This window comes from Hemicordylus capensis, chromosome 8, assembly GCF_027244095.1.
Source record: "Hemicordylus capensis ecotype Gifberg chromosome 8, rHemCap1.1.pri, whole genome shotgun sequence".
In the NCBI taxonomy this organism is placed as follows: Eukaryota; Metazoa; Chordata; class Lepidosauria; order Squamata; family Cordylidae; genus Hemicordylus; species Hemicordylus capensis.
This window is the reverse complement of record NC_069664.1, coordinates 23344659-23367017: the sequence shown is the minus strand read 5'-3', so window position 1 is coordinate 23367017 and position 22359 is coordinate 23344659. Positions and strand designations below refer to the sequence as shown.

Here is a 22359-nt window from a genome sequence, read left to right as displayed (position 1 = left end):
GTGGCTGGGGATTATGGAAGTTGTAGTCCCCAAACAGCTGGGGCACCTAAATTGATTAGGCCTGCTTTAGAAGAAGCTACTGTTATTGTCCTCCCAAGGTATAGTGAGGTAGGATCATTTATTATTGGTTCTGTGGTTAAAAATATAAAAACCATGGTTGATTAACAGAGCCAAGTCATGGACTACTTGCAGGTAGTTAGATTTCATAAGAGGATTTATTGGCTTTCTACATGAGAGGAGATTATTGCTGGGAAGTTGGGAAGGGAAGATAAGATGGTGTTACCGTTTATACCCAAGAACTACTGCTTTTATTGCAGAGGGGACCTGGTGTTTGGAGGAAGAGAAACCAAGAACAACTGATTAGCTAAGCACTCAATTGTACCATAACTGCTGCATATCTGTATTTGCTGTTCAGGTTAGGAACACATAGGAACATAGGAAGCTGCCATATACTGAGTCAGACCATAGGTCCATCTTGCTCAGTATTGTCTGACCGGCAGTGGCTTCTCCAAGGTTGCAGGCAGGAATCTCTCTCAGCCCTATCTTGGAGATGCCAGGGAGGGAACTTGAAACCTTCTGCTCTTCCCAGAGCAGCTCCATCCCCTAAGGGCAATATCTTACAGTGCTCACACATCAAGTCTCCCTTTTGTATGCAACCAGGGCAGACCCTGCTTAGCTAAGGGGACAAGTCGTGCTTGCTACCACAAGACCAGCTCTCCTCTCCTTTCATGTTAACTCCATTACTTCAGCATAGAATAAAATGCAGTAGTTTTATTCTAATAGATCTTAAACAGATGCATAGATTTTAGAACAACATTTTATATTGGTAGCTCAGTTCCCCAATATTTCTATATCCACACACCCTTTCTACAGAGTATAGCCTTCATTCACTCTGTGTTTCATATTGAAAGGCAATCTAATTGCCCGGCTTTGACCTTTTGAAGCTTAGAGAATATTTGCTCAAGTCAAAGTAGTATTTTATTTCATTGAGTATCTTTCCTTGCTGTGTATAGATAGAGGTGCTGGTAAGTACAGGTGCCTAAGGGTCTACACCACCAGCTGGTTCAGAGGATTTAACAGCATATGAAAATGCAGAAGCTTCTTAAGGTTATGTGGACACCTCAGCATCTCACAAACACTCTTCTCAAACTGTTTTTGTCCCAATTTCAGTAGCTGCTCCAAACAAGTTGGTGCAAACAAAGGTGAAGGCTGAAAACAGCTATATGGGCTGTATTTCATCAAGACATAGCCACATTGCACAATAAGCCACTTCTACCATAGAAACCCACAAACCCATACATGTACCCAGAGGTAATTCTGAATGACTCTCACCTGATCGGGAAAATCTGAGATCTAATATACATAGCATAGTTACTAGCTATGATCGCTAAATTAAAGTAATATTCAGAGGCAATATACCAGTACCAGTTGTGGTGGCGCATTGCCTTCAACCTTGGACATGCCTGAGTGCTTTCAGAAACACAATGCTGTACCAAATGGAGCCTTGATTTGATCCAGCAGTGCAATTCTTATATTCTTAGAGCCTGGGTATTGTCTTAAACATCCAGAATTTGGATTCCTGGTAACGTGGAAGCCCTCCAAAAGCAGTAACAATCCAAGGTTGCCGCTCTAACAATGATCTGGATCCAGGTGAGGGTCTAAATACTACTACTATGAGCCTTCCAGTCCCTCCTCTAAGGAAAGTATTAGTGCTTAAGGGAGCCCTGCCTATTTTTCAGGCTCCAGCAGAGCTGAGGATCCGCCTACTGTCATCTCAGGCCATGAAAGTGTGGACATTGCTGGCTCCTGGGGCTCACCTCACATGAGAGGAGAGCTGGTCTTCTGGTAGAAAGGGAGACTAGAAGTGTGAACACTGTAAGATATTCTCCTCAGGGGATGGAGCTGCTCTGGGAAGAGCAGAAGGTTTCAAGTTCCCTCCCTGGCTTATCCAAGATAGGGCTGAGAGAGATTCCTGCCTGCCACCTTGGAGAAGCCACCGCTAGACTGTGAAGACAATACTGAGCTAGATAGACCAATGGTCTGACTCAGTATATGGCAGCTTCCTATGTTCCTATGAGAGTCTCTAGTAGGGCAGTCTGGGAATGAAGACAGGCTTTTCCTGCTCCGTGTATTCATACCTTCCTCTGGTACTAGAAGGTCCTACTCTTGGAGCATAACAGTATAATGATCCAGGATGTCTCGGGGATAGGGTTGCCAGATGGAGAACCTACATTTTCCTTTAACAACATGGAGGCATCGGGAGAGTTTGTGTTGTGGCAGCTGTGTACTTTGTCCATTTCCTTCACCATCTGCTGAAGCGAGCAGGACTTTCAGATGGGCAGAAAGGTGAGCAAAAGGATCCAAAAAGGAATGGAGCAGAAGGCACAGTGGTGGCAAACTGTAGCTCAGTAGTAGACCATCTGCTTTGCATGCAGAAGGTCCCCGGTTCAATCCCTAACATCTCCAGGTAGGGCTGGGAAAGACTCCTGCCTGAAACCTTGGAGAGCCACTGACAGTCAATTCAGATAGTGATGAGCTAGGTGGATCAATGGTCTGACTTGGTATAAGGCAGCTTCCTGTGTATCTATGTACTGTCTTCTGGATTGCAATCTGGCAGGAACTCCTCATATGTTGTATTCTTAGCTTGTTCCCATTTAGACCTAATGAGCAAGCACTCCGCTAACCCCATTTATTTGATCGTGTATTGCCGCGCCGTGGCAACACATGAGGAGACCTCCGACTGGGAGACTGCAAGCAGCCTCCCGGGCTTGGGGGTCTCTCCAGGATGCCCCGCGCACTCGCATGGGGCATCCTGGAACTTCCGGGGGCCACACGGCCCCCGATCCCTGCCGGCTCTGTGACGGAGCTGGCAGACATGTGAGCGGCTAAATCTGGCTTCCCAGGGCTGCAGGAATGATCCTCTGTAGGGAGAGCAGGCTAAGCCCACTCTTCCCGCAAACCCCGTTCAGGCTCTTCACACTGATTGTGTGAAGAGCCTCATTGTCACACTAGAAAATTAGGAGGAGTTTAAACACACACACAGAGTTCAGTGAGTAATAGTTTGGGTTTAGTGAAGTAGTCATCGTTTATTTGTGCTAGCTCAATGATATTCTCAAGGCTGATGCTTTCATTGACCTATGTGGTTCAAATGGATTTCAGACACTTGAATGAAAAAAGAAGTGTTATATTTTAAGCTTAACTTTTCTCTTCCGAATGGTATGGAATTTCATTCTAAATCCACATAGCCATAGTCATCAGACTTTGTCTTGTTAAATTGTTAGTGTTCCATTTTTAATGTCTAGCTATTGAAATAGATGAGCCATGTGATCTTTGTAATACTAGTCAGTTGATTTTGTGCTCCAGAAGACAAATTTTTTTCTCTTGAAGTAGTTTGCAATCTGATGAGTGAAAAAGCAGAAACAAGACAGGAAAATGAGGTCAAAATTGGCTGTTTTTCAATAGAACAACAAGAATAATTTACCAGAAGGAATAGACTGCCACTAAAGTAAATTCTCAGTATAAAATGCACTATAGAGGCAAAGCTTCCTTAAACATTTAGATGAAGTGTTTTTTCTCTTATTACCTCCCTAAATTATATACTTTGAACCAGACTGATAACTTAGATGCAAATTTTACACTGATATAACAGCTCTGCCTCAAACACACATGTGGTACAACCCCGACTTGGGGCCGCCCGAAAAATGTTTTGTCCATCACACCATTGTGGGCCAAGTAACATTATGGGAGTTAATTCCATAGACCTTTTCCTGGTCCAGTTCATCTTTCACCCTAATCCAGCTGACCAAAATGGTTAATTTTAATTTAAAGCGCCACAAGGCAAAGTCATCCTTTTTCCACAGCCAGTTAGCATGCAGATCTTCAGCCTTGTACACTTGTGGTTTGAGGTAGAAGGCATACTAGCAAAATAATTTCTCCAAGTTAGCAAGACTACAGAAATAATATTGCTGACTTTAATATATTGCTTTAAAGTTGAGTTTGAGCACATGGTAGTGGTCATGTTTTCTGATGAACATATTTTCCTAATTCCCCTTCCTTCAAAGTAAAATTATGCATGTTTTCTTACTTGTGTAAATTTACTATCGTTGTATTCATTATTGTGGCAATTGCTTCCTTCACCATGGACTTTTTCCCCCCTTTCTAGGTCAGTTTTGATCTCTCATATTGTGGATATTGTCAAAAAGGAAAAAATGGGCGTCAAAACATTTACCCACAATTCCCCTGCTCACAGCCAGGAGATGCTTGGGAAGCTTAACATGCTGCGTAATGATGGACATTTCTGCGACATCACCATTCGTGTCCAAGACAAAATCTTCAGAGCACACAAAGTGGTACTGGCAGCCTGCAGTGAGTTCTTCCGTTCCAAGCTGGTCGGCCAAGCAGAAGATGACAGCAAAAGCGTCCTCGATTTGCATCATGTGACGGTGACTGGCTTCATGCCGCTCCTGGAATATGCTTACACAGCAACATTGTCTATTAACACAGAAAATATTATTGATGTCTTGGCTGCTGCTAGCTATATGCAAATGTTCAGTGTTGCTAGCACCTGTTCCGAGTTCATGAAGTCGAGCATTTTATGGAACACGCCTAGTAGCCAGCAAGAAAAGGTGCTAGATACAGGACAGGAAAACAGTGCAAACTGTAATTTTACCTCTCGAGATGGCAGCCTTTCTCCAGTTTCTTCAGAGTGCAGTGTGGTAGATAGAACCATTCCTGTTTGCAGAGAGTCGCGGCGGAAGCGCAAAAGCTACATAGTTATGTCACCAGAAAGTCCGCTTAAATGTAGCACTCAGACAAACTCCCCGCAGATTCTGAATCCTTCCGCTTCCTATGCAGAGTCCAGAAGTCATCCTGTAGACTCTTCCTTAGCTTTTCCTTGGACTTTTCCTTTTGGAATTGATCGGAGACTTCAGCCGGAGAAAGTGAAACAAGTAGAGAATTCTCGGACTCTAGAAGTGCCTGGTCCATCCGAAGCATCCAGGAGAATTGCTGATTACGTGACTTGTGAGAGCACAAAGGCCAGCTCACCCCTGGTGATTGAAGAAGATGTGCGTGTCAAAGTGGAAAGGTTAAGTGACGAGGAAGTTCACGAGGAAGTATCCCAGCCTGTCAGTGCATCCCAAAGTTCTCTGAGTGATCAGCAGACAGTTCCAGGAAGCGAACAAGTTCAGGAGGACCTTTTGATCAGCCCACAGTCATCTTCTATAGGTAGAACCATGTCTCTTTGTATTTTAATGTGATTTAATTTGAGGCAGTATGCAAGGGTATTTAAATCAATTCTGACGATCAGTGGAAAATGGGCTAAGGGTGCTTAGCCTGCTTCCCACTGATCGTGAGACTCACCGGGCCCAGTGAGTCAAAGTGGGTCACTCGTTTAAGTAGCCCTCCCCTAAACCCAGGTTAGCGGAGCAAGCGCTCCGCTAACCCGGGCTTTCCGATCGTGAGTTGCTGCGGTGCAGCTCCACGGTGCGGCAACTCACGAGTAGACCCCCAACCGGGAGGCTGAAAAGCAGCCTCCCGGCTTAGGGGTCTCTCCAGTACGTCCTGCACGCTCGTGCAGGGCATGCTGGAGCTTCTGGGGGCCGCACTGCCCCCTATCCTCCCAGTCCCGCCGGCTCCATAACAGAGCCAGCAGTCGTGTGGGCGGCCGGTTTGGCCGCCCAGAGCAGACTGCTGGGTCGTCTGCGGGGAGAGTGGGCTAAGCCCGCTCTCTCCGCTAACCCTCCCCAGGCTCTTCTCACGTGAGAAGAGCCTCAATGTTTAGTGGGGGGCGGGGGGACCCTGTTCAGGTGTTCTTAAAATGGGTGCTAAGTTTATTGTGTGATTTGGACTGCTGTATGGCCAGCATCCGGATCACAGGAAGAGTTTTTCCCTGGGTTCATCACTTGCTTCAGCAGGCAAGCACTGAACAGACCATTGGTGCATCTAGCTCAGTATTGTCTACACAGACTGGCAGCGATTTCTCCAAGGTTGCAGGCAGGGATCTCTCTCAGCCCTACCTTGGAGATGCCAGAGAGGGAACTTGGAACCTTCTGCTTGTTAACACAATTCCTGCTTGTTACCACAAGACCATTTCTCCTCGCGGCAAACAGGGAGTGCGGCTATAGAAGGCATGTCTAGCCAGTGTGTTCCTATTTCCTCCATACCATACCAGTGTACCCACTTAGAGCATGTCTGAACAGAACTATTAATGAGGCTGTCTCTTCTTTTTTGTGAGTCCATTTTACACTCGGGAAAATATTTATTTCATCTGGGAACTGAATTTTATCATATTTAGTGGAGATGTGATTTGGCATTTTGTGAACAATTTCTCTCTTGGAAATTCATTCTAAGATTTCATCTGATACCCTATCTGGGAATTGGATTTGAGTACATCTAGTGAAATTGAGATTTAAAATCTGGGATTTTAGGATCGTCTTAGTATTTAATGGAATGAGTTGTTTCTTTAGGAAATTTGGGATCTTTTAGGATGTAGAATTTGGATCTCACATGGGTCTTTATCTGACATTTTTATTTATAAGAATTTTAATAGTAATTTTGTTGCCTTGGTACTATTAAATGTTTACATCATAGTTCATATATTTAATGAGTTGTATTGGGTATTTTAATAATTTTTAGGGTTCTTTGTTTGGTTTGATTGTCATTGTTAGAACCCCGTAGCATCTAGTGGTGTTGTCTTCTCATTATCACGTTCATTTTTTAAAAAAATGTACCACTTTTCCACAAAAAGAGGTTCTCAAAGTGAGTCAGATGGTCCCCTGTCTCCAAAGGGCTCACACTCTACAAAGAAACATAAGGTAGACACCATCAACAGCCCCTGGAGTGAAGCTGTGTTGGGGCTAGAAGGCAACAGTTGCTTTCTCCCTGACAACTCTAAGAGAGGCACCATTTTAAAAGATACCTCTTTGCCCAGTCTGCAGGAGTTCATACTCTGTCCAAAGTGTTGTGATCATAAAGGTGTATATTTATTAATCCCCTTTGCAAGTAAGTCTTGGATTGCCTCTGCTGCAACTTGCATCTTTAATCGAGTGAGCATAGCACCACAAAGGCAATGGTGACTTGCCTCTGCCTTGTTCCTTTCAGGGAGGAAATGTTTGAACCATACAGTCATACTCCTTCAGCTGCATCATTGCTTTAAGGAAGCAGGAACAGTGTTCCATTGGCACATGCCTCAACATATTTATGTTGCTATTTTTGCATCACGCTTTGAATAACTCCTGTGTTGACATTCTATATTGGTAGCATTTCTGCTCAAATTAAGTTGCTTCACCTACCAGAGTGTTTGCAGACTTAATAGTTGAGAATCTTTTTCTGTTGCCTTGAAGAAGGCACACAACTGTGAATGTGTTATACATTAGCTTACTAGGCTCTTTATACCTAATCTGTGAGAAATGTGAGTGTGTGGTTTATAAATTAATGGGGGAAACAGAATTTATTTTCAGGCAGCCTTTGGCAGAAAGCTGGTTCACTAGACTGATGTAATCTGACCCATGCCCTTAAACACATGGAAGTGGGAGTTCAGGAAAGAAGTTGCCAGTGACATGTGTTCAGTCATGTGAAATCATTGCATGAATAGAATAGTATATAGTTTCCTGCATTGTGTAAGACAAAATGCAAACTTCCGTGAACAAGAAAAGAAGTCCTGCTGAAATTAATGTCAAAGGGGGAAAGGTTTAAGGACTTAGTCCCACCATTGTAACAGATCAGGGTCTCAGTCTAAATATCTGCTCCGATAAGCACAGAGCTCTCAGTGGGCAAGGGCTTCCCTGGTCATTTCTGCATGCACTGTGAATATCTGCACTCCAAGAAGTTTCCAACACTGAAGTGAACGGGGAAATCCTCGCTTATATAGAACTCTGTGGTTATATCAGGCAGCTGCTGCTACAGAATGTCAAACTTCAGTCAGTTCCAGGAACTCTTGGGAGTTTTGAAGGCACGCTCAAAGATTCCAGGCATTTGGGGTGCGCTGAGAAGGAGGCTAGGTTGAAGGTGCCTCCAGAAATAATCTCCTTTAAAAAATAAGGCATGAAGTGTGTATGTTGGGAACTCCAGGATATATTGCGTGAAATCTGTATGACAGATGTTTACTTGGTTATTGATTCTGCTTTGGTTTACCACTGTTTATTTTTTCTGTTGTTATATCTGTTTTGGTAGCTTCCCTTTATTGTTTGATGCCTTTTTATTGTCATCAAACAGACCTGTAAAGGAGGTTCAGGTTCAGGATCCAGACCATCCTTTTCCTCTGATGTTTTGCAGGATAGACCTCTATGCAAGCGGCCAGCCAGTAGAAATTTATCTGCAAGAGGGTGTTGTCATCTACACTTTTGCATGGGAATGAGGAACACAGTCCAGCAGGAGTGTGTGCCTGCACTAACCCTTGTGAAATAAACACTGTGTTCTTGTACAATTGTTGTTCACTTCCATGGGTTCTTCCCTAGGAGGCATTTCTGGTAGCTTGCACTGCAGTCTCTCATGGATGTGTGCAATGTTCTCTGTTCCTTTTTGCTTGATCTTCTTCCACTTCTGGGCAAAGATCACTAGAGAAAGGCAGGTGGTAATGCATAAGAGACAGATGTTAGTGTAGTTAACAACCCAATCCAGTCCGTGTTTAATTGGAAGTAAGTCCCACTGCATTATTTTGCACAGTTGCACGAAAGGGGAAGGGCACTATGCTGGGACATTCACCTAGGTCTTTGGGGTGGTGGTGTTTTTTTTAGGAAAAATCACAACTCCTTGCAGTACAGTTGGTTGAGATGGGGATATTTTGCCTCCTTGGACTTGGTATGATTTTCAGAGTTGGCAATGTTTTTCCTCAAGAAAAGAGAGAGAAACCAAATAATAAAATATAAGAAGGAAGAGAACTGCTGCTTATGCAGCATTCTGTACTGAGGTTCCAAGTTCAAAATACATATGTATCTGATAGATTGTCAGATAAGGAAATTTATAGATCACTGCTTTTCCCCTTTAACATACATATGAACAGTTGGGGAAAACAGTTTTGGCCCCAATTTGCTTGTATTTTAAAAGGGGAAAGTGATTGTTTTTCTATTTGTGTGCTTTTCATATCTGATGGAGAGTGCATATCCATTTTTCTCTTGGTATCAGTACTCATGTAAGAAGAAGCCTTTCAGTGCACATATGGCAAAAAAGTGAGTTGGAAGGTAGGCTGTATTAAATATATATATTTAATACAGCCTACCTTCCAACTCACTTTTTTGCCATATGTGCACTATCTATCTATCTATCTATATAGCAAAGTGCAGTGAAGAGATTAGAGAGAATCCAGGATGTTGCAATCTGATCCAACAAAGATGATTTATGTGTGGCTATCACTCATCAAATTGAAATGCACATCCAAGTGAAGATACAGTGCTGTATTGCTTTACAAGGGGTTTATATTCTTATGTTTTTCTGCATGTGAATCTCCATTCATGTTCTTGTGAACATGCGGTCATAAATCATGAGCTGACCAGGACCCTCCACTTTGAAAAAGGTGACCAGGCTTGTTTTGTCAAGGAAAGTGACATATGATATTTAACATCCCTAGTCTGTCCAAAGCTGCCCATGCTTGGTCTGTCCAATGCTGCACTCATTATCAATTGATCTTCTTCAAGATGTGCATTTTCCATAGAAGAACATGCAGTACCACCTGCACCATATGTTCAGAAGATCTTGAGATAGTCTCAATCTTCATGCCAATTTTTTTTTAACTCAACCCCATACCCCAGGCAATCTAGTTTGTGGTGCTCAATCTCATTTCCTGTTGGAGAGTGGATAGGCAAAAAGGCGCACAATCACAATATTGTGCTTCTTTTTGGAACCTGAATTCAAATTCCTGTTCCAACCACAAAACTAATGTAAAAAAATAACTGTTTTACTTTTTTGTGTGGTTTAATATGATAAATGTTGGTGCTTGTGTGACATTTTATTTAATGAAATATTTTTGCTCTGTCATTTGGTTCTGAACTAGAATCCCCAAGGTGGCTATGAAGAATTAAATTCAGAGTGAAAACATCACTGTTTGACTGTGTTAAATAATGTCCTAGACATGTATGCTTGGAATTTATGCTGGAATTATGCATGTATGCTGTTGATTTTAGTGCATCTTGCTTCCAAGTCATTGTACTTCATAGGATTGGGCTGTTTGTTGCTTGCATATCAGTGCATTCCCAATGTGTTATTTGGTGGCCAGAGTTGGGAAAGAAAGCTTATGAGGAGGGGTTTGGGGTTTTAGTAACTACTTCATGGGTATTGACTGATTGTCCTTGCCTCTGTGCATTGCATCTTTAACTTGTCAGTTTAACATTCCAGGGCATCAGGAGGTACATGATATACTGCTTAAATTCAATTATTTAGAGTCTGGTCAGTGCCTGAGTGGAAACTGTGGGAACCTCCACATATGCCACCTGGAGTTCTGTCATGGAAGGAAGATGGGATATAAATGTAACTAATTAATAATATTATAGTAATAGTAAGTTTGGCTTTGCTGTCCTGTCCCCATGACCGGAGTGTGGGGAGGATGTGGAGAGACCCTGTGTGAATTGGCCCACATTTGGGAGTGTTTACTTCCATTATGCTGCTGAATGTTGTTTCTTTAACTGCCTAGGTTCAATAGATGAAGGGGTCACTGAGGGACTGCCAACACTCCAGAGTACCTCTGGCGGCAATGTTCATGCAGATGATGATGACAGGTATGTACCCATACAGCATAACATTCTGCATAGGTAGGGGAGTGTGTGTGTGTGTGTGTGTGTGTGTGATGTGCAAAGCTGTGAACAGATACTCCTCTCCAAAGCAAAGCAGAATACTTTGGCTGAATTTGATTCTAATTACTGGCAGATTTGGGACCAACAGAGACCGCTTCACTTCAGCAGCCCTTCCATAACTACTTTAGTTACTGGCAGAAGACAGGTCTAGCAGCTTGAGATCAAAAAGGACTGCCCAAAGATGAATTAAAATCTTTTTCTGATAGTTCTTTCCAAATTCGTCACATCATTGCAGCTGCACCAGTCTCCTACTGGTAAGGTAAGGGATCAAGGGAGGACAGCCAAAGTGGTTCAAGTTGCTGTTTAGTCCCAAGTGCCAAATAGAATCCTGTGCAGTCCCCAAATTGAATTGGGGCTGATTTGCATAGCCCTTGTATATATGTAAATACTGTAATGGACATGAGAATGTTTAGCCTACTTCTCAAAGGTAACCAAAGATCAGTTAAAATATGGGCAATATTTTTTCCTGCCTTTGACTGTGTTCCTGAGCATAATTATTAGGAGTGTCAGAAACTATGCCCCATGTTTCCCAATGAATGCTGCTGATGAAATAGCTTCCCAGTTTTGCCATTTGCTTAACTTTTCCTTGGTAAGGTTGGTGCTATTATGCTAGTATACTGTAAAATTTCTGTGATGTTCTCTTTGGGGCAGGGAGACCTGAGTTCAAATTCCTGTTCCAGTCACAAAGCTTAGTGAATAACCATAAGACAGTCACTGTTTCTCAGACTAGCCACCCTGACTAAGGTGATGTGGGGCACGGAGTGGAATGGAGTAGCTCCCATGTATGCCATTCTGAGCTCCTTGGAGTAAGACTGGGATACCAATGTAATAAATATAAATAATTGATTGCATTGCTAAATACTGTTATCATAGTCTACTGTTCTCAGTTATGTATATTCTCCACATAACAGGCCTGTGATGAGTCGTTTTTATTGCTGTTTTACAGCTGATGTTATTTTATATCACTTTTATTGAGGAGAGTTAGTGACTTTCCCAAGACCACCTAGAATAATTCAGGCCTGAGGTGGGATTTTAAACCCATGTCTCGAATCAAAATGTTTCATCGCCTCAACCACACTCTTGAACTCACTGGTGCTCCCCAAATGTGATGCATACTATTATGCCTGCAATTGTGGGCTCTCAGAATGTTTGGTGCAGCAGTTACTCGGGTGCAAATTCATTGTGACAGTACTTCATTGGCAAGCCCTCATTTTCATGCACTGGTCACTTGCTCTTTATCAGTTACCATAAGAATTCCATTGCAGTGGATTTGTGCACTGAAAACTGTTTGATGCCATAGATCATTTCCCCTTCTTAACTGGCTGTTTATACCAACTTCCTGTTGTACATTCACTTTTGTATTTTTAAATTTCACATCTCTTCCCCGCCGCGCCCCCCCCCCCCCCGATCTACTTCTAAAAGAGTGATTGCTTACCTCTTCAGATTGGAGAATGTCCAATATCCTTACCAGCTCTATATTGCTCCTTCAACCAGTAGCACAGAGAGACCCAGCCCAAATGGCCCTGATAGACCTTTTCAGTGTCCAACTTGTGGTGTTCGATTCACCCGTATTCAGAACTTAAAGCAGCACATGCTCATCCACTCAGGTAAGAGTTGTCATTGTTGCACTTCCAAAATGTCAACGTAGCTACTGTCTGAAAGCCCACTACTATCAGTACTTTATTCTCTCCATCAGCAGAGTGAGTGGCAGAAAACTAAAAAACAGAGCAAAATCTAAGAATGAATCAGCCTTTAGAAGGCTGGAAGCTTGAAGGAACTGAGATTGAGAATTAGAACATATCTCCAAAGGGGCATTGGGTAGACTAAAGTCCACAGCTTAGAACCATCCTGCACTTTTGCACACGCTTGGCAAAATTTGTTCCAACTTCATTTTAACCTTTATGCAGTACTACACAAATCCTTCATAATGACGGCTGCAAGTAATATGAAAAGGGTGCTTTGCTCTGATGATTACAACATTGCTATATGGGGATAGCTGTGCCACTGTTTGCTCCCTTAAAATAAATAAAACTTGGGAGATGTACACTGGAGAGCAAGAAGCACCCAGCCTCTGAAGTAACTGTGGGGGGATTAAGGTACTTTGAACTTTGTTTAGGGGTAAAAGTGGAGAGCCTAAACCTGAAAGACCAAGCAGACTTAACATGAGACCTCCTTAAATCAACTCACAAGTAAACATGGTTAGGATCAGGCTGAGTTGCAAAAATTAGGAGGATTTGAAACATTAATGCTTAGTTGGTTTCTTTTTCACTGCACCACAGTGGCAGTGAAATTGACAAAATATTAGCCAAGCCTCCTTCAGTTTTGAATTCTGGAGGCTGCTGTTGAACCTCAGAGGTGCCTGTCTGTTCCTGCCGGCACTGTTCAGGGCATTAAGAGTACTACTGTTGATGTTATGCCTATACAGTAATTAATCAATCAATCAATCAAACTCTGATAAAGGGATAACACCAGGAGTAGTGCTCTTATGCTCTGAACAGGGCCGGCAGGAACTAAATAAGGCTAAATGCTGAAACTGAAAGCGCAGCAGCACTGGGGGACGCAGGGTTTTTCCTTCAAAGAGAAAATTTAGAAATGCTTTAAAAGTGCACGCAGGCACTGAAATGACGCAGGCACTGAGATCAGAAATTATGCAGAACGGGCCTCAGTATTACCGAACTTACAGTCCGTCTGCATCAACAACAGCAAGAAGAGAAAAGGTCTAACTCCTGCTTATTACAAGAAGAGCATTGTGAAGATTACAAAGAGGGTCATTAAATTTGTGGCCCTCCAAAAGATTTTTTTTCAAATGGGAAATGCTTTAAAAAGTAGTAAAGTCAATGCATTTGATCCAGAGGTTCCCCACTAAAATTGTACAGCAGATTTAAGTTATATATCTAGTATCTGATCACTAGAGACTTAACTTGGCACCCAGTTCAAATAATTATCTCCCCAGCTTTTTGGAAATTGCTTCCAGCCCTTTAAAGCAGGGCTGCACAACTTTGGCTCTCCAGTTGTTTTTGGACTACAACTCCCAGTACCCAACCATTGTGGCCAGTAGTCAGGGATTATGGGAGTTGTAGGCCAATGTCTGCAGAAGGGCCAAAGTAGCCTGCTTTAAAGCCTTGCCAGGGTTGTTGTTCTACCATTTTTTCCCTCCTATCAGAAGCTTCTGATTTCAGCTTTTTTTGTGAATGGCTGTAGTAGGTCCTCTTACACTTCGTAGGAGCTGGTACTTTGATAGTAACCCAGATAGTTTTCAGTTGTGGCATGTCATTTTCCTCCCCACTGTCTTCCCACAGGCATTAAACCATTTCAGTGTGACCGTTGTGGGAAAAAGTTCACCCGGGCTTATTCGCTAAAGATGCATCGCCTGAAGCACGAAGGTAAACGCTGTTTCCGGTGCCAGATATGTAGTGCCACTTTCACTTCCTTCGGGGAATATAAACACCACATGCGGGTTTCCCGGCACATTATCCGCAAGCCTCGGATTTACGAGTGCAAAACATGTGGCGCCATGTTCACCAACTCTGGAAATTTAATCGTTCATCTGAGGAGTCTGAACCATGAAGCGTCAGAGCTAGCAAACTACTTCCAGAGCAGGTGAGGTGCACAGCAAAAACCTATCAGGGAAACATGCTTTTTTTCCTAAACCGTCTCTTCCTGCTTTCAGGGCAGCTCACAGTACCTTTTCCCATCAGGTTGCCAGTGCCTGTAGCCCAGTGGGCTCTTGCATCCCTCTCATCGGTAATCCCTATTCTGCTTTTGGAGTGTGTATACTGTCGATATAATACATATATCAGATCAGAGAAACAACTTAAATCAAATTGCTTTGCCAAAATAAGTTGCCCTGTCCAGGAGTATCTTAAGAGCAAGTTCACAGTGCAGAATAGAACAACCCTTCTTGCCTTTCTGTTTTCATAGCTGATTTAAGAGCTGCATCCAAAAGCAAAAGGGCACTTTTTAGGTGGCTGGTTTTGTCTAGTTTTGTTTAAATACTACTTTTATGAGGGGGAAATTAAATGCAGCTAACATGAAGTAGTTTTACAAAGAAAGGGCACCAGACAAAAGTTCAGCCCTTTAAAAGTCTTACTGCTATCAGTAGGAAAGATTAGTGCATGCTTAACTCTTCCATTGAAATCAGTAGGATTTAAAACTGATGCTTGGATCGTGCTCAGTAAGACATCCTTTAAAACCTACCATTTGTGGAAACTTTACTTCGAGCTTTTGAAAAAGTTGAACTAGAATTGGTTAAAGAACATCAGATTTAATAAACTCTTACAGAGCAGTTTCTCAGTGTGTGTGAAACCTTATAAATATTTATGTACACCATGTTGGTTTCTGATTCTGACTCTGTCATACATGTGAAATGCTGGTATATAATTTTGTTTAAATTTGACGTTTTAAACATATTTCAGTGTGTCTTAAGTTTTCCATTCACCAAGTTAAGCAAACATTTCGAAATAAATGAATTGAAACCCCTGTCCAAATGTTCATCAATAAAATTTATTTATTCATTAAATTCAGTGACCCTGACACACCAGAAATAGCTTTCCCTGGACTGCACTCATTTGCTTGTGGAAGACAAAGCCATCCAACAAGTCATGGGAGAACCTGGCTTGGAGCACGGTGTGCTGATTAGATTCTCCCATCCCCATTTAGGAATTCTGCAGTCCTTCTACAAGTCTTGAGATTAGAAATTGGAAGCACAGGAAGGCCCACAGTCTGTTTCAGAGCAACCAAGGCTTCCCCCCTACAAAATTTCTTCACCCTGTGCTTCTCAGAGCAACTGCCTCACAGGTAAGTTGCCCCATAATAGCAGTATAGGGCTATTTAGGCTAGTGGAAAGTCCTTGGTGGTCTAAATATGACTGATGGGTCTTTTTCCTTTTTCCTTTATTAATGACTCTTCTACGTATCCTTTTCTTCTTTAAAACAACTGCGCACCAAATATCTACCTATTTGGCATCTCACAGTCCTACACCATGCATTTCTCATGTATATTGAGGAGGTGTCAGAATTTGAACCCACACTCAGATACGAAGTTACCACAAGGGCAAAATAGACCTCCAGGTATACTTCTGCATGAAATTTGTGCAACTTGGGGCCAGTTTATAACTTCTGGCCTGCACATGGAGGCCTCTTGAAATTTCTGCACGTTCTGTTTCTCGGCACTCGCACAACCATATGAAAAGAGAGCTTGTGATGGCATGAAGACATTATGAGCCACTCTAAAGCAATGACTTAGCATGTGATGATGCCACGTGGAGCGATGTGAAAGGTCCTTCACGTGGCAGCCACAGGATGTAGACTGGTCCCTAGCAACCACTCCCCCTTGAGGCAATCTGAGCACTGTGCTATGGAGCCAGCCTCCTCATTCTGTTTTGCAATGCTGTCTATCCAAATAGCACAAGCCTATCCAATGTTTCACTCAAGTAACTGTCTCTCCTGACCTTTGACTTCCCTTGTAGTGATTTCCTAGTACCGGACTACTTAAACCAAGAACAAGAAGAGACCCTCGGCCAGTATGAGCTAGGAGAGCATGGATTTGAAAGCAGCTCCTCTGTCCAAATGCCTGTCATTTCGCAGGTCTCCTCAACGCAGAATTGTGAAAGCACTTTCCCCTTGGGGCCTCTGGGTGGGTTGGCAGAGAAGGAGGAAGACATGCCAGAGCAGCCAAAGACTATTGCAAGTGCCGAGGCCAGCCGAGATGACCCCCCGAAACCGGGGCTCTCGTCTATTACTATTGAATAAGTCAAAGTTTGGTTTCATTTTTGTCTTTTTGGAAAGTGCCTGTGTTTGGTCTTGTACATTTTAATTTAATTTTTCTGAAGGGGGGAGAATGTACCCCTTTTTTATTTTAAGCTATGCTGTTAAAACCATAAATTGCAACAGATGTTACACTATTTTTCACGACCAAACGGTCACTTCTGTGGAAAGATTTTAAGGCTGAATGCACCGTAAGGTTCTGTCAGAACATCACATGCACTTCTAAAGAAAAGCCAAGCGCACACGAGCAACATCTGTAGTTTCTGATTCTGCAGTTAGAAGTAATCACTAAAGGATTGGTTTTTTTGGTTTTTCCCCACCCTGTTTTTGCAGAAGTGTTGAAGCTCTTCAAATGATGCAGAGTACACATCAAAAATCAAGTACTGAACAGTCAGATGGTTAGCTTTGCTAGACAGTTTTGGGTATTGCTGCTTAGAAAGAATTACTTTGGTCTCGCTGATTATTAGCTTTAGCAAAGGAAGGAGAAACATTCCCAGGTATGCTCACCTTGTGGTACGCGACTCCTTGTAGAAACTGCTCATGACAACAGATTTATCCGGATCTCTATTCTCTGAAGTGGTACATAAAATATAAAGCATTGTAGCGCTATTTAACAACTTGAGATAGCAGAAAAGTATAACAAGGAGAAAGATTACAAAAACAAGAGCTTTTGCACATTAATGTGCATTAATGTACTCTTTTGTGGTTATACATCGATGTATGTATTTAACTGCAGTTTTATTGGGCAGTCTTAGATAAAACAAGCAATTTATTTTCTTTTAGAGGCCAAGTTTCTAACCCAATAGAGGTTGTTTACGAAATGCCTGTTTGCAATGATTTTTTTAAAATGTTCCTATTCTAAAACATGTTTATACCCTTGCCAAACTGGCTCCATAAAAGCCATTATTCTGGCTACATACAGAACTCCAGAAAGCAATAATCTGAAAGACTCACCATTTTTTTCTCCCCACCCCCCCACCCCACCCCAATTTTATAAAAGGTTGTAAACATACAAGAGGGCATTTTCAGGCCAGCAGTTTTCCATTTTGTTGCCAACATCTCCTGATGAGGGTATGGCTTAGAAATTTAAATAAGTTATATTCTTTTTTTGCTCACTCAGTTTTGAGCATCTTCAAACATCTGAGCCTCATAATTCACCTCAGCAGAGTTGTCAGACTTGGTCCCCACCCAGATTTTGTTGGACTTCAGCTCCCAGTATCCCCAGCCACAATGGCCAAAGGTCACAATGGATTGTGGGAGCTGAAGTCCAACAACATCTGGGGACCCAGGTTTGAGAACCCTTGACCCAATGCTTTTTTTAATTAAAAAGGGTGTGTGTGTGTGTGAGAGAGAGAGAGAGAGAGAGCTGTATCTGAGGAGGTGCCAGTGTCTTGACTTTTACATTATCTTCAAACTGAGGGTAAAATAGAAAAGGGCTAATGCGGGGGGCACCCCGTGAGTAACTGCAGAGGTCAGATTGTAGGCTTGATAGTTCATGCAACAATCACTGAAGTCTGTGGGAAACTGCAGAAGTCATCGTTTCAAATAAATGTGATGTTTCTGCTAGTAATAAATAGGAGAACGTTTCTGGTGCTTCTCTGCTACTCTCGTAAAGGGCTTTCCAGACTGATAACTAACAAAGTTTAAAGTGTCCTGTTAAATAGAGTTTTCTTCCCATTCATTTTAGATTTTTTTTAAAAAGTTTTAAATCTCTCTTCCAGATTAGTTAAGATAATGTTTTCAGCAGGGGATTTCCTACCTGAAGCTCTTTCCCTGTTTTCAGGACTATAGACCTATATAAAATGCATCATTTGTCTCCACTCAGAGGGGCTGGGAGGAGTGCAAATCAGTTACATTGGCTGTAGAACTTTTGGGCTGTCCATTTCTTTTAATCCCATAAATGCAGTATGAAACTGGCTTGAACGAAAGCAATTAAATGTGTGTGCTTTTTTGTCCTGTAGTCCACTATGAGGAATAGTTTGCTAGAACAAAGTATATATTTTAATATGTGCAAATGTAGAGCAGGTGATCTACAGGAACAAGTTTTAAATCTTCTGAAAACTGCTTTCTGAAAATGTAATGTTAAGGAAAACACTACAAGGAGACATACATAATTCTGCTTGACCTCAAGTTTATGCTTATGGTCCTTACGAAAGGGTAAAAGTGAACATGGTTACTGTTTGCATGAACCATGGGCTACTGTCTTGTGTCACGGTAGATAATTCCACATCTTGTCGTATTTATTCAGTATTTTTTAAGCCTCAGCCCCTTACAGGATCAGTTCACGATTATCTGTTTCACAGAGAGAGGTGCTTTTGTTTTGTACATATACATGTTACCTGTTAAAGGAATACCCCCTGTCCATAGATCTACCTACCAAAAGTATCTACTGGTTTTTATCCTTTGACATTCTGCAAATGTTCCCTTGTTGAGTCACAGAGAGACTTCAGTTGTTTTAAATGAAATACTGTGGGAGAATGTTTCAGGGTCTAAATGCTGGCTACATATTAACCCCTTTACACATGTTCTTAACTTGAGAATGCAGCCCTGCTTCTTTCAAATTAAAAACATCCAGGTATGTATGCTTGATTGATTGATTAAGTGCTGTCAAGTTGGTGTCGACTCTTAGCGACCACATAGATAGATTCTCTCCAGGATGATCTATCTTCAACCTGGCCTTTAAGGTCTCTCAGTGATGCATTCATTGCTGTCATCACTGAGTCCATCCACCTTGCTGCTGGTCATCCTCTTTTTTCCTTCAATTTTCCCCAGCATTATGGACTTCTCAAGGGAGCTGGGTCTTTGCATAATGTGTCCAAAGTAGGACAGTTTGAACCTGGTCATGTATGCTTAGACCTGCAGAATAAGGAAGGAATAAGCATGACATATTTTAAGTCAGGGTGCAGCTGGAGGCCCATGGAGTGCATTTGGCCCCCAAAAGAATTCTATCTGGCTCCTAAAAGCATGAGCCTGCTGGCCAGTGCTGTGAAAAAGCCACTTCCTCCTCCAAGCCTGAGTCAAGTTAAAAGCCATGCATAAAGTGGTTAATGTGTTAGACATCCACCTCCATTTAGACCCTTCGCTCATCTACCCTGAGCTCTTAAAAGAGAATGATCTCTTCAAGGAAGATGGTTGCCCCAGTGTTCCTTTGCAGATAACATGAATGAACCAACCCCGGTTAGCTGGATGCTAAAGTGTATGGCCCCCTAGGTATAAAAGGCTGGCTATCTGTCCTCTAAATTACATTAAACGTCAGCATATTCTGTTCTGTCCAAGGCATCACCTTTTGTGGGCAAAATAATGTTTCTAGTGCAAGATAGTCAAATTGGATTTATTGTGGTGATGCAGTGGAATTATTGGAAGCAACTGTTGGATGTTTGGTTACAATCCAAGTTCATATAGAAGTCTAATGGGGACTATTTATGTGATATAATGCCCCAAGTCTCAGAATGTCCTGTACCACCTTTCCCTCTGTGATTCATGTGTATTGGCAGGAGGTGAGGGTTGTAATAAGGTGGAGAGTGTGCGTTCCCATTTGGAATTCAGAAAGAGTGAATACCTCTCGCTGTTATTTCTTCCTTTCTCTTACAGAATGAGGAGAAGCTGCTCACTGTGGTGAGGACTTAAACGGTGCTGTTTAGTTTTGGTTTTTATGTGTTGACACATTATACCTACTAACGTCTGTAGAGAGTGTGTATAGGTTGGCGATGAGATTATGTTCCCCCAAACAGTGTCAGTTTCATGTAGCATAACATCTTCCTCTCACCAGCTAATAGCTTGTTTCCCTTCTGGAAGTCAGTTTGACCTCTCAGGCTGACCAGTGTTACGGTCACCATTCTACTGCTGGGCATAATATCAGCTGAGTCTTTGAGAATAGCTCTAGTTTGGGCACTTATCCTTAGTCCACAAAGTGTAAGTGTGAATTTTGATTTTTCAAGCAACCAGTGTCAGTGTAGCAAAAATATATAAATATATATATTATATTATATTTTATGAAGCTATAGTCCCTAGGCCCCCAAAGAGATTGAAATAGTATTTTTTTAACAATGCATTTGCAAAAGAAATTTAAATAGTGGCTTTGGCCAGTTTTGGGGGGTTACTAATTTTTCTTCACCAGCCTCGGGATAGTAGAGGGTTAGACCCCGCCCCTACCTCCCCTGCCCCTTTCTCAGAGTCTGAAGAACTCGGTGTGCCAGAAATGGTTTGGATGGCATTTGTTATGAAGGAGTGGCCATTTTTGCTCCTTGGTTGCCTTTCTGCAGAAGGCAAGGCTTGCTTTTCTTATCCTGATAACTAACAGACAGAACCAAGTGTTGTTGCAGTTACTGACCTAAGGCCTTGTCGGAACATGCAGTGCCTACCTGGATGGAGGGTTGTGTTCTGCCTTTCCACAAGGCTTTGGCGCTGATATACGGCCAGGAAGCGGGATAGAAATAGAAGAAATCCATAAATAAATAGAGCTCATCAGTAGCATAAAGCTAGTATTTACACAAAGTTGATATTAATCTATTTTTAAATGCAAGAATAACCGGTTTTTAAAAAGTAAAGACTCTGGTGTGTTTTTTATTTTAGTTCTCTGTACGGTTTCAGAGTACTTCAGTGGGTCTTACAAAGCTCGCTCAGCGGTGTGGCTGCATTACAGGTGCTTTCTTGAAGCCCTGCTGTGACCTCTTGTCTGCAGGATTTAGACACACCTCCCAACTGGTGGTTTGGCGCTGTCTGGTTTAGGATGTCGCATGCTGCCGATTCTTCCGACTACAGCTGTGGCCCACAGAAGCCTGAGGGTGCTTTCTGGCCCTACTTTTGCAGTGCTGCCTGTCTCTGGGCCTTTGGTAGAAACCGTAAAGGGGGAGGGAGTCGAGCTAGAAACAGAAGCACGAATCTCCTTCTGGAGGGGCTCTCCAGCCACAGCGTGACCCTCCCTCTCCCTTTTAACTGTACCAGTCTTCAGTCACCAGCTGCCATCTCATAGAGCTTCTCTTGTCCGTGCCGACCACAGCTAGGCTACTTGGCATGTTTATTGACTTAATGGGAAAAAAATGTTTTTTGAGTTTGGTTGTTTTGTTTTGTTTTTTAAATGTTGAAATACACTTTGCATTTTATATACTATATCTGGCTATTAGTATTTTTCAGGAACCCATAGTTCTTGGTGGCTATATATATATATATTTTTGTGACTTTTTGTAAACTAAAGTGCCGTTTCACTGTTACAATCATTTTTAGAGTTCTTGTAATCAATGTGAATATCATGGTTTTTTCAAATCTGTTCTGAGCCTGTAGTGTTCGCTTTTGTGATTCTCTGTGTAATGTATATATTCTGTATAGTTACATTGTACTGAAATATTAGCTTGTTTGATATAAGAAGAATATGTATTGGGTACCTTTTTTGCTAGCCTGGTTGTTTAATCTTTAAAAAAACTTTCAAAAATTAAAAAAAATCTCCAGACTGGTCCCATTATAAGTCAAAATTAAGAGCGAAGAAAAACTAGTTTTGAGTGTCTTTGGATAGAAACATGATGCTTTTTCATTAAAATATTAATGTTTTATGGAGTAAGCACCTATTTTGTGTCGTCATTTCTTCATCTCTCCATGCATATGATTTTCAAGAGAGACCTTTACTTGCTGTGCCCATAGATCAAAGGCCAACATGTAAACCCATAGATTTAAGTGTTGCAATAGGGAGGCTGTCTGGAATGCAAAATCCTAGCTGTGTAAGAACCACCCAGTGACCTGCCCCAACAAGGCTCCCTTCAGTGGCCCAAGGATGACCTGAGAGGATGAGTCCTTCCCCAAGACTGCTTGGTCCAGCT

General features: G+C 42.2%; 1 protein-coding gene across 5 annotated transcripts in view; it reads left to right on the top strand.

Annotated features, from left to right (window-relative positions):
* The window catches only part of ZBTB44 (zinc finger and BTB domain containing 44), a 30569-nt gene extending 8466 nt beyond the window's left edge, over positions 1 to 22103 (top strand). For 3 of the 5 annotated variants that reach the window (XM_053269564.1, XM_053269563.1, XM_053269561.1), the window contains 5 exons: positions 4163 to 5226; positions 10625 to 10709; positions 12228 to 12391; positions 14084 to 14384; positions 16252 to 22103. In XM_053269564.1, the coding sequence (XP_053125539.1) occupies positions 4209 to 5226; positions 10625 to 10709; positions 12228 to 12391; positions 14084 to 14384; positions 16252 to 16534 (1851 nt within the window). In that variant the 5' untranslated portion in view covers positions 4163 to 4208 and the 3' untranslated portion in view covers positions 16535 to 22103. The remainder of the gene's footprint in view (positions 1 to 4162; positions 5227 to 10624; positions 10710 to 12227; positions 12392 to 14083; positions 14385 to 16251) is intronic. The other 2 variants (XM_053269562.1, XM_053269565.1) reach the window with 2 other exon arrangements.
* Positions 22104 to 22359: the final 256 nt, after the last annotated feature.